Source organism: Pygoscelis adeliae, unplaced genomic scaffold, assembly GCF_000699105.1.
Source record: "Pygoscelis adeliae isolate BGI_AS28 unplaced genomic scaffold, ASM69910v1 Scaffold45, whole genome shotgun sequence".
Taxonomy (NCBI): Eukaryota; Metazoa; Chordata; class Aves; order Sphenisciformes; family Spheniscidae; genus Pygoscelis; species Pygoscelis adeliae.
The window spans coordinates 6,669,158-6,681,189 of NW_008825114.1; the positions used below are offsets into that span (position 1 = coordinate 6,669,158).

The window sequence follows — 12,032 nt, forward strand, 5'->3', positions numbered from 1 at the left end:
GAAGTAGAGTATTCTTAAGTTGCAAACAAATGCTAATTGCCCTCTCTGTGTAATCCAAACATTGGACATAATTGCTCATCACTGTAAAGTCTCTGCAGGAAAACCAGAAGCTTTCCAGGTCTGGAAGGTTTAAGTGAGGCCAAATGGTTTTTAGTGACCCTGTGATCTTGAGAGAAACCAGAAGTTACCAGATGTCATGTGTGGGGTTGAAATACTTGACAATACTTTATACACCTGTCTTTAGGACTGATCTGTTTTCTTCCTGTGTGATGAGAGCTGATGAACTACTGCAGTCTTGTCTGTCATCAAAGAATAACTGTATACACAGCTCCACTGTGATCAGCAGACCAAACCCCTTTATTTTCAGATCCATGCATTGGCTCCTAATCATGTTCACCTGAAACTTTCTCATGTGCATAAAGTGTTTATCATAGTATTTTTAACAGACAGGAAGGAAGAAAGTAATAGGCTCCGTTTAAATAATATACCTTCCTTGCTTTGGCCAGCTCTCATTTCAGTATTAAAAACGTATCTCTTCAGCTCTGATATCACTGGTAACTTACCCGTTTTCTTCCTCTTCCTGTTTTGAATTCAGGGTTAAATATGTAGCCATTTTTTTGATGGAATAAGTTGATGTGAATGCAGTCTGTGCAACCTGGTGTCTCTGCCTTTTCAGTTCAGCTCAGTCTACATTGGTTTACAATAATTGAGTTTGAAAGAGAGACACAGAAGTCCCCTTGTGATCAACTTAGCATTTAGGAGAGGAAGTTGTGTCCCTGAAAGCTAGAGTTCATCTAAGGTGTAGCAAAGTGTCTTGTACTGCAGATGAGTTCACGTCATTGCTAACCTTGATGAGTAGGACTCACATCCTTGAACCAGTTCATTTTTCTTCAGTGCAGAAGAATGTCCGCATAGTACAAATATTGCTGCAATGTCTTGGCTCATCACTACAGCTGCACATCACTAAGGGCTACTGGTGTGCTTCGGTTGATTTTGTGCTGTGCTTTGGTTGTTTTGCTAGTTTCCACTTATATTCTGTGACCCCTGAAAAGCATGCTGTAATCTTCAAACTATCATCAGGCCAGGATTCAACTTCGTGACAGATGTCTTCTCTTTCTGGGACCAACCAAGACATCTGCTCTGCAGAGCATGTAACCTACACAGACAAGGATCAGCGAAGTGAGAAACTTGAGCATAGTTTTGTAGGTCAAAAAGTTTCACTGGTGAATCTAGTTATTGGAATGCAGTGGGCAATCTACATTTTGACTTTCCTGTACAGCTCACTGCAAAAGCCACTTCCTATTGATAAGCCCCTTTTCCAGTGTAATGAAAGTGTTTTAAGGATGTGGTGTGGGTGTGAATTAATTTCTGAAGTTCCTTATGAGCAGGAAAAAGAAAAAATAATAGAAGATTCACTTGGTAAGTGCACTAAAAAAGATCTAATCTGCCTGGGGAGCATGTTGTTGTTCTTGCTATGGGATAGCTGCAGAGATGAATATCTGACTTTGTCCCATTTTCTCATTCCATTTTCACAAGAGTAAGATTCCCAAATTATAAACTTGTGATGCAAAAATTTGGGCAAGTAGCTTAGATTTGCTGTGTTCCGCATCCTTTCTTGCTTCTGCTGCCCTATATAGTGAAGGATTTCATAATTACCAGTGCTGTTAAGTACACTGAGATCTGTACAGCAGTGGAGCTGTAAATGTCTGTTACAGTTGATGCATTAAAATATCTGCAATTCCTGAGTATGTACCTCATTCTAATCTTATAAGAGGTTCTGTACAAAGAGACCCTTGGATCTATGTGGAGCCCTATGGAGGCTTGTTTCTCTTCTGCCTCAGGATAACCGTAAAAAGTAGTATGCTAGCATTATGGAGATTTTTGGCCCTAAAACATATTTCCGCTTCCATACCAGTAAGTTTGGTATTTCAAATCACAATAAAATGATCGTATGCAACAGCAGTGTAAATTCTTCCTAATAGAGAATTGAAAAATAACACTTGATCTGCTTGTGTTTTTTATTTCTTTTTTCTCTTCTAGGCAGTGGGTCATCTGATTGCTGCAGTACTGAAAGAAAGTATTTCTTCAGAGAAGATCAGGCAGGCATCTGACCAGGTCTGTCATTCTTTCACTTTTGTCTCCTCTGCATCCATATGTGCTTACGTTTTTCTATGGTTTCTCATTCCCATTGTGTAATTTTAATAAATCCTAGAAGTTAAGTGAGGTAGTTAGCAATATGTGTCTGGGCGTGCAGGTAGAAACGGTAAATTTCTGGGATCAGAAGAGCAGTTCTACTTCCATCAGAAGTCTTAATGGCAGAAGTCTTAATTCTGCAGAATACCAACATCTAGCTATGCTCAGTTTAAGAGAGTTTTATTTGCATTTATTTACATTACTGCAAGTGAAGTGCCATATGGTGAGACACTGTCACTTCAGTAGGAAAGTCTTTTACATCACTTTAAAAATTTCAAAAAATACAGCGTTTCACATACCTGTGTTGGTGTTATATTTTATATTGGCTAAGTAGAGCTTATATTTCTTTAAGAGAGAGCATGGTGCAAAGGCACACTTTGCCTTTTAGTTGAGTCAGGCTTGCTTAAGTGCAGGTCTGTCTTGTTAACTGAGAGGCATATGAAATGCTGGCATTTGCAAGCGTCACAGAAACATAGGAGGGCTGTTAGTTAGGACTTGCTCCTCCATTTTTCCTCCCCAGAAGCTGGCTTGTACAGGAATGAGCAGAAAATGATTTGTGGATTTTTCCTCCCAGTCTGAAGTCTTAAAAAAACAAACAAACAAAAAACCAAACCCAAACCTGCAAAGTGCTGAGTCTTAATGTGAAGGAATATTGGAGATGTGTCTGTTCTCTAACAAAAGCTCCTCCAGCAGTCCTGATCATAATCATGTTCCCAAATGACATTCTGTTTTGAGCTACAAGCAGACTCTTCCCATTTGCTATCCCATGAAAGTATTAAACTGACATACAGCAACACCTTCTAAAATGCTAAGAAGCAGAAGATTGTGCCGCTCAGACATTACAGGCTCCCTTTTTATTCAAGAGCATTTTGCAGTGTTCAGTTGTTTAAAAATGTTACTTGTTTCTCCATTTGGAAGCTACAAAGTCAGCAAACTAATCTGTGAATGCAAATTTAGCATGAAAACAAGCAGCACTTTTGATGGATACTGCCAAACCTTTGTGCTTACTAGCAAATGCAGAGAACTGAGGACTTCATATGGTGAGTAAAGACGACTTGCCTCTGGATAGCCCTTTGTATGCCTGCCTCTAGCTGTCTGCACTACACCTTGCTGTAGCCATAGCTTGACATAGCAGTTCCTGAGTTGTCTCCAATTACATCTTGATCTTTTTAAGGAGAGTGAAATTGAGGAGAGCCTACCTGCATAGGCACAGCTGAAAAATGTTTGCCTTACCCTTTTCTCAGAGACTGCTGCCTGTACTGAGGGCATAGGCAGTAGGGGGCAGGAAAGTGGGAGCTGTCCTGGGAAAGGTCTGCCTTAGGTATAGAATCTGTGCCCCAGCTTCCTCTCTTATGCTCTCTAAGACTTCAGGAGAAGCTATTGAGCAGGTTTTTATTTAAAAGTCTGTTTGAGATGAATGAAGAGAAATCAGTGTCAGCCTCCTCATTGCTTGTGTCTCATGCTTTTGACTAGACTCCTGCTCTGAACTTGCTTTGGGAGAAGTGCTGCAGTGAGAATGTTGCCTTGCGAACAGCCTGCTCTGAGGGGTTGGTGGCGCTTGTTGCAGAGAAACATGCTGAGCTTGACTAGTTAGCAATATGTGTCTGGGCGTGCAGGTAGAAACGGTAAATTTCTGGGATCAGAAGAGCAGTTCTACTTCCATCAGAAGTCTTAATGGCAGAAGTCTTAATTCTGCAGAATACCAACATCTAGCTATGCTCAGTTTAAGAGAGTTTTATTTGCATTTATTTACATTACTGCAAGTGAAGTGCCATATGGTGACAGGTAGAAACGGTAAATTTCTGGGATCAGAAGAGCAGTTCTACTTCCATCAGAAGTCTTAATGGCAGAAGTCTTAATTCTGCAGAATACCAACATCTAGCTATGCTCAGTTTAAGAGAGTTTTATTTGCATTTATTTACATTACTGCAAGTGAAGTGCCATATGGTGAGACACTGTCACTTCAGTAGGAAAGTCTTTTACATCACTTTAAAAATTTCAAAAAATACAGCGTTTCACATACCTGTGTTGGTGTTATATTTTATATTGGCTAAGTAGAGCTTATATTTCTTTAAGAGAGAGCATGGTGCAAAGGCACACTTTGCCTTTTAGTTGAGTCAGGCTTGCTTAAGTGCAGGTCTGTCTTGTTAACTGAGAGGCATATGAAATGCTGGCATTTGCAAGCGTCACAGAAACATAGGAGGGCTGTTAGTTAGGACTTGCTCCTCCATTTTTCCTCCCCAGAAGCTGGCTTGTACAGGAATGAGCAGAAAATGATTTGTGGATTTTTCCTCCCAGTCTGAAGTCTTAAAAAAACAAACAAACAAAAAACCAAACACAAACCTGCAAAGTGCTGAGTCTTAATGTGAAGGAATATTGGAGATGTGTCTGTTCTCTAACAAAAGCTCCTCCAGCAGTCCTGATCATAATCATGTTCCCAAATGACATTCTGTTTTGAGCTACAAGCAGACTCTTCCCATTTGCTATCCCATGAAAGTATTAAACTGACATACAGCAACACCTTCTAAAATGCTAAGAAGCAGAAGATTGTGCCGCTCAGACATTACAGGCTCCCTTTTTATTCAAGAGCATTTTGCAGTGTTCAGTTGTTTAAAAATGTTACTTGTTTCTCCATTTGGAAGCTACAAAGTCAGCAAACTAATCTGTGAATGCAAATTTAGCATGAAAACAAGCAGCACTTTTGATGGATACTGCCAAACCTTTGTGCTTACTAGCAAATGCAGAGAACTGAGGACTTCATATGGTGAGTAAAGACGACTTGCCTCTGGATAGCCCTTTGTATGCCTGCCTCTAGCTGTCTGCACTACACCTTGCTGTAGCCATAGCTTGACATAGCAGTTCCTGAGTTGTCTCCAATTACATCTTGATCTTTTTAAGGAGAGTGAAATTGAGGAGAGCCTACCTGCATAGGCACAGCTGAAAAATGTTTGCCTTACCCTTTTCTCAGAGACTCCTGCCTGTACTGAGGGCATAGGCAGTAGGGGGCAGGAAAGTGGGAGCTGTCCTGGGAAAGGTCTGCCTTAGGTATAGAATCTGTGCCCCAGCTTCCTCTCTTATGCTCTCTAAGACTTCAGGAGAAGCTATTGAGCAGGTTTTTATTTAAAAGTCTGTTTGAGATGAATGAAGAGAAATCAGTGTCAGCCTCCTCATTGCTTGTGTCTCATGCTTTTGACTAGACTCCTGCTCTGAACTTGCTTTGGGAGAAGTGCTGCAGTGAGAATGTTGCCTTGCGAACAGCCTGCTCTGAGGGGTTGGTGGCGCTTGTTGCAGAGAAACATGCTGAGCTTGACTATGTTCTTCATGGAGCTCTCAACCTGATTCCTTCAGCAAGGTAGTGTTTGGTTGCCTGATTTTGTCTTTTGTCAGCTGGTTATCAGACATTGCTTTTCCCTTGTAAATACAGGGGAAGAGAAGAGGTTCTGTAAATGACAGTATCTTCAAATAAGTTGTGTCATTAAGGACTGGCATTGCCCTGCCAGTCTGCTGAAGGCTGTTGCTTTCATCTTGGCAGTGTGACACTGTGGGTCTCTGACTTAAGAACTCACAGAGTATCCTATGCATGTAAGCTGAAATTGTTAGCAGTTCAGACTAATGCTCTGAACTTTGAACTGTGGAACCTCAGAAATCAATGCTCTGCCTAGCTTTGTTGCCTCTATCATGGGGAAGGGGGAAGAAAATGGCAGCAACTTCCATTATGAGGAAGGGAAATAGCTTCCTAATCAGTCTGTCCAAATAACTAGTTCCTCAATTAGAGTCGCCACAACACTGTGGGTAGGGATTAGGAATGCTGGGTTTTGTTTCCTTGTCTGCTGAGGAAGAAATCACTTTACCTAACTCTGCAGCTACTCCTCTTACAAAATTCTGCAAATATAATGCCTACATTTCACAATAGTGTTCTGAGCTAGACTGCCTGTGCAACATACTAAGAAAATACAGTTGTGGGGTGAAAAAGACACTGTGCATAAAACTTATAAATGGGAGGCCAAATGATGATTGGGAAGATGTTTCCATTCAAATCTACCAACCTCGTAAAGTTCCTTGGGTATCTTTCTCTCTTCTGATTTTTGGCAGCTAACTGGATTTCTGCATTAAGCTTTCTCATTCCCTTCCTAGAGAATGCTAGAGTTGTTTTTAGCCAAGCCAGCTAATTGGTGCTACACTTGTGATGTATTATGCTGGTGGGCTCATCATAGAGGTTGCAAGAACCACGCTATTCAGGACATGGTTTTTTACCCCTTCTAACCTTCACATAATTGGTTTTAGGCTGAGGTTTTTCATGGCCAAAGGTGAGTTTAGGTTTGAGTAAACTAGAGAAATGCTTAAGAAATCAGATATTTTAAAAAAGACTGTTCCTATCCTTGTGACTTGCTTGTTTACAGCTAGGATCTTGCTGTGATGATGCTGATTCTATGCTAAGTTTACAATAAGTGGTTATGGATCCCTAGGAAATGTTTTGTAAATATATTTTTATAATATGAATAATTTCTGCAAACCACTGTCCTCCAAATGACAAAATTTTACTAGTTCAGTTTGGGGTTAAGGAAATAATCTGCATTGTTAATAAAGTAGCAAAAGCACCTGTGCTTAGACTATGAGAACCTGATTCCTGTGGGGTAAGGTGGAGGGAAAGTTTTACTAGCTGTGGCTTGCTGACTAAGAAATGTGAAATGCCTGTTCAGCTAAGGGTTTGTTACAATATCAGCAGTTTATAAGGAAATGAAATGTTAATACAAATTCGTACTTCAGAAAATAAAAAGTGTAAAATAGGATATTTAGGATTGAGTTAACTTTAAAAACAAAATCAGAGTTACGTATTGAAAGGGCTTGGATTTACCCCATTTCTACACCATTCTTAGCATTTTCCATGTGTGAAACAGACACACGTGACTGATTGCTATAGTAAGTGCTGGCAAATTACTCAGGAACCTTTTATGTATTTTTGGCAGCTTCCCCCCGACATCCCCCCTTCCCCCCCAAGCTGCCACGATTCAAACCACATCCACTATGGATTGCAAAACAGGGTTTATATAGCCTAACCACACAAGTCTGTGGGTTTACAATGTGTGTAGCCTCAGAAGCTGATTAAACTAAACTTCAGATTGGTTCATTTCAGTGCTGATACTTTTTTTTCCCTTGACTCTTTTAGAATTGTAGCCTGCTGTTTGTCATCCTGCTCCCTGCCAAATTTTCTTCCAGGTTTGCTCTGTGGCTTTGCACTGCTTTGTGCACAGTGTCTCTAAAATAAAGTGAATATGAAATTAGCAGCCAGTGGCAGCCAGCAGAAAGGCACTTGCAACTGCTGAGCACCTTTCAGTGCTGAATGGAGTTAGGTGAATGTTTTATTGGCAAAGACTGCTCATGTTGTGTTCTTGCTTCTGTTCTTTCTGTTATGATGAATTTAGCAGGGGCTTAGTGCACCTGGTGGGTTTTAGTTTGTCAGGTGTATCAAATTCTGCATACTAGGAAGGACATTTTGTGTTGTCAGAGGTGAACATCCAGTGCTTATCTGAGTTGACTTGTTACATGGTTCACACTATCTGCTCGTTATACAAATGGGCATCTATTCTTACCTCTCTGGTGCATCATTGTACCATAACTGTCTCTTATACCCAGTGTTCAGTTTTCTCTGATGCCCAAGAGTTTAAACTTCATGGAGCATCATATTTGTGTGTGTTTGTGTGTGTATGCATATATACAAAATATGTACACATGTGTAAATATATACATGTGCATTTTTACACATTTTTAACATTGGTCTCCAGCTTTCTGTGTAGAAGATGGTGGGAAAACTCTATGGTCTGTATTTGATAATGAATGAGCACAAATAAAGTCAGTCTATTAAAAACCTGTGAAACAATGGATTATTGTAATCTTTAAGAAATTGTCAGAAGGGTTTCTGTGTGTATGTATGTTTTCAGAATGTTTTTATCACCTGAGCATCCATGCCTGTAGGAGGTGGGGAAATCCGTGCAATATGTCATGCCATTGTGCTGCTTGTGTTCAGGAGCTGAGTGCAAAGCCTAAAGCAGCCATTTTACCCCCACGTCCTGCCTGGGAATTAGGACCAGCAATACAGGAGTTTGAGAACAGGGAAGCCTGTTTTCTTACTGAGTGTTGTATGGTTTATTTTTCTCCTCGCTGCATAGTTACCCAGTTGAAGCTGGTGAATATGCTAGCATATTATCCAGCTTCAACTGACTCTTTCTAGCAATGAAGTATCTAAAAGGTGGTTGTTCTCACCCCCCCCCATCCAAAAGGCTTCTTCCTCCTCTGTGTGTTAGGTTGACTGCAATGGGATCTGGAAGCCTGCTACACACCTTCCTGTTGGTTGCTTTGCAGCAGAGTTCTGTCAAACCTCATGTTTTCTTGTATAGTCAGATTTCAGTGTTTCGAGAGCCAGGTGTCACGACAGCCAGTAATTTTAAAGATTACAGGCATATCTTATAACTGGTCTGTTTTTGGAAGAAAGAAAGAAAACAAAGCATATTCTGTCAGTTTTGATCTGGGTCAGTGTTTTCCAGCACTGTTGGCAAAAGTATGAAAGCCACAGAAGAGAGAATATACTACTTTGCCTGTACCTGGAATATGAAGCTAAGCATTTCATGGTGGGGAGATCCACTGTGGGAATATCTGGATGTTCCCTGGTATGCCATATCAGCTTATGGCAAAGAGTTTGTCTGCAGGTAGTGATAAGCATAGTAAAGGTCTGGCAGTTAAAAGTGGCATTTGTCTGTGTGTTCCCATTTTCTTTTATGTGAGGGTTTTTTAGGTTATGATTCTATAATCATATGATCTTTGCCTTTGCAATTTTTGAATCTTCAGTAAAGTGTAAATATCAAGTCATGATATTTCTTTGTGATTACATGTTATTACCACACATTGTTGGTCCAGCCTGTGTGTGTAAACGCCCATCTTTTGACAGTGTTCATGTGAAGTCTCCCTGTTCTTTGATAGAAATTGCTTAAATTTGTTCAGATTTTTTTGATATAGCTTAAAAGTCTAAATGTATGTATATCTCTTCATAATTTAGGAAGACGTTTGGGGAGCATACTGCACTCTATGCCAAACAGTTAATATTACTGTATCTCAGTTTGCTCATGTGTTAAATGAGGATGATGATTTGTTTGTCCTATGAGAGGGTTACCTAAATTCTGCATAATTTCTTGTTTCCAGCTCACCATCTGTGAGGAGTTCCTGCAGTTTTCTATTCACTGATAGAGAAGTAGAATTACAGATAAAATATATTTCTCAGATTTTTTTTTTTTTCCTGCTAGGAAAGAAAGAAAGGGGAACAGTAAAAAAGAAAAACCAAAAAAACCCCAAACCCAGCACCCAATTCTCTTTATCCTCCCTTATTTTGCCCTGTGTGATAGAAGTAACTTTTTGTCAGGTGACAATCTCTTATAATTATATATTGTGTTAGCTCTTCCTGTTCATTATGTGAATAAAGTGAGGAGTAATCATGGTTTATTAGCATCAGTAGTAAACTATCTAATAGATTTTTAGGGGATGATGATGCAGTTGTATAGCATGTTCTAGATGAAAAGTCGAAGAATCAACCATGACTTTTTTTCCTCTGCTTTATACACTTTTCACCTTGTGAAAGAGCGTTTCATTATCGAATACAGTCTATTTTCTTGAGAAGGGATTGGGTTGGATCTGGCATGGTCTAGTTGGAAAGGTGTGGAAAGCACTTAATTATGAAAAGGAGAGCAAAATTTTCAAAGTTGTCCTTGTAAGATCAGCCAAGCAGTAATAAGCTCCAGACTTCTTGAGCTCTTTACTGCATGGTCACAGAGCTTTTTTTCCCCCTTGTGGTGGACTTTGTTAATTTCATTAGTGTCCCTCCAGGAGAATATGGGAAATTCCAGAAATACTGTTGTTTCTTGAATTTTCCTGGATGGTAAATTAAACAACATAGGAGGAGGGAGATAAAATAGCTGTATGTATCTATTTTATGTAGTCCTTGGCTCCTGAGATCAAAAGTCAGCACAAACTAGATGTCTCAAATGTCTTTTCTGACAATGTGATTTCTCTTGCTAAACAGTGGCACGGTTGAAATTTGTGTACCATGCTGGATGTTTACCTATATACTTGCATTTGGAGAAGAGCTAGTTTTCCATTTTTAACATATTAAAAGCACCAGTTTCAGTTAAACTGAGGACAGCAAATGTACTTGTAAGATATGGTAGAAGCAAACCATCAAAAGTTTTAATTGATGCATTAATTATTCTCTCTGCTGTTTTGCTCATTATGTGAAAAGGAAAACAAAGAAACATGGATGCACAACTTGCCCAAAATTGTGTAGGCAGATGCGAGGAGGATATTAAGGAGAACTCAGGGCTTCCTGAGTGTCAGTTTTGTTCCTGGGTTCCTCCTCTTATGGAGGAATAAACTAATGTAACTACATACGTGACAGTAATGTATTTCTTTTTGTCAACAGGAATGTGCATGGTTTAGTAAAAACTATTTGGAAATTACTACAAATTCAAGCTATTCAACTGGGAAAAGATGGAGATGAGACTGTTCAGAATTTGTATGGAATCAGGTTAGTTTCACATCGGTTTTATTTAGATACCATAATAACTTTTTGTCTGATTTCTAGAAAAAACATAGATTGTGTTGATACTGGCTTTCAGTCTGTCTTTTTTTTTTTTTTTGACTGTGCAGGTAATCAAGCACTGGCACAGGTTGCCCACAGAGGTTCTGGCATCTCCATCTTTGGAGGTATCAAAACCTGACTGCATGTGATCCTGGGCAGCCTTCACTAGCTGACTCTGCTTGAGCACATGGGTTGGACTAGATGATTTGAGGAGGTCCCTTCCAACCTAAATGATTCTCTGATTCTGTGATTTTTTTTTTTTTTTTTGGTTGAAAGTTTTAAGGAGTTCTGTAGTACAAGGATAAGATTGCCACCATAAGCTCAAAAGGGGCAACGGCAACATGAAGGCTGTGTGCAAGAAAGAACAAATAAATACTGGGATTTGTTCAAATACAGTAGCTGGATGATTGCTAATAGTCCTTTTAATAAGTCTTTTATTTTAAGACTGTGGACCACTTCCCTCTCACTTGTTTTTCCTGCTCTATTCTTGTTATCAAAGTAAGGTACCTGAATGCTTTTACTGTTAAAGTGGTTACTATGTAAAAATAAATCTTCTGAAGGTGCATCCAGAGCCACTCATATAAAGCTGTTTGTCATGCAATAGCAGCCTTCCTAAGGGGACATCTTGGTGATTTCATCCAGCTCTTGAGAAACCATGTGTCAGTACTGACATTAACAGCTGCTAATCTTTTTTGGAGAAGGTCTCAGCTTGGTAGATGTCATGAACATTTTTCAAGTTGCTGTTTATGCAGTTAAGAGGTATCATTGTAGCAGGCTGTAGCTATAATGCTTTAAGGATACAAAAGGTACTATTTGGAAGACAGGAATCACGTCTTTACTTGAGCAGAATGAAATAGTGAAGAAAAGTGAAACAGACTTTGGAGTGCTGGATGCACTGATTTCAGGATTCCTGAAATCCTGTGTGCCTCTGTTTTTCTAGCTATGTCAGTTCTTTCTACAAAGTCCACACTCTTATAGAACAGTTTTAATTGAAAAGGCAGGTAATGAGGGGTAGTCAGACAGAACTTTTCTGGAAACTTTCTCTTTAGTAGTAAATAAACTTATTTAAAGTCTCCTGATAGAAGAGGTTAAGTTAAAGCAACTTAATTCAAGCTCCGTGTAAAAGAGAGGGTAGTAGGATGTGGCTGGAATAAAGAAGTAGCCTCTCCCCAGTAGGGTGAAGAAAGATTATTACTTCCCCATCCACCCCCCCCCC

General features: G+C 39.6%; 1 protein-coding gene across 1 annotated transcript in view; it reads left to right on the forward strand.

Moving 5' to 3' along the window:
* The window catches only part of FOCAD (focadhesin), a 120,315-nt gene that overhangs the window by 787 nt on the left and 107,496 nt on the right, over positions 1–12,032 (forward strand). The window contains exons 3-5 of the mRNA XM_009328075.1: positions 2,041–2,115; positions 5,391–5,545; positions 10,658–10,762. Of these exons, the coding sequence (XP_009326350.1) occupies positions 2,041–2,115; positions 5,391–5,545; positions 10,658–10,762 (335 nt within the window). The remainder of the gene's footprint in view (positions 1–2,040; positions 2,116–5,390; positions 5,546–10,657; positions 10,763–12,032) is intronic.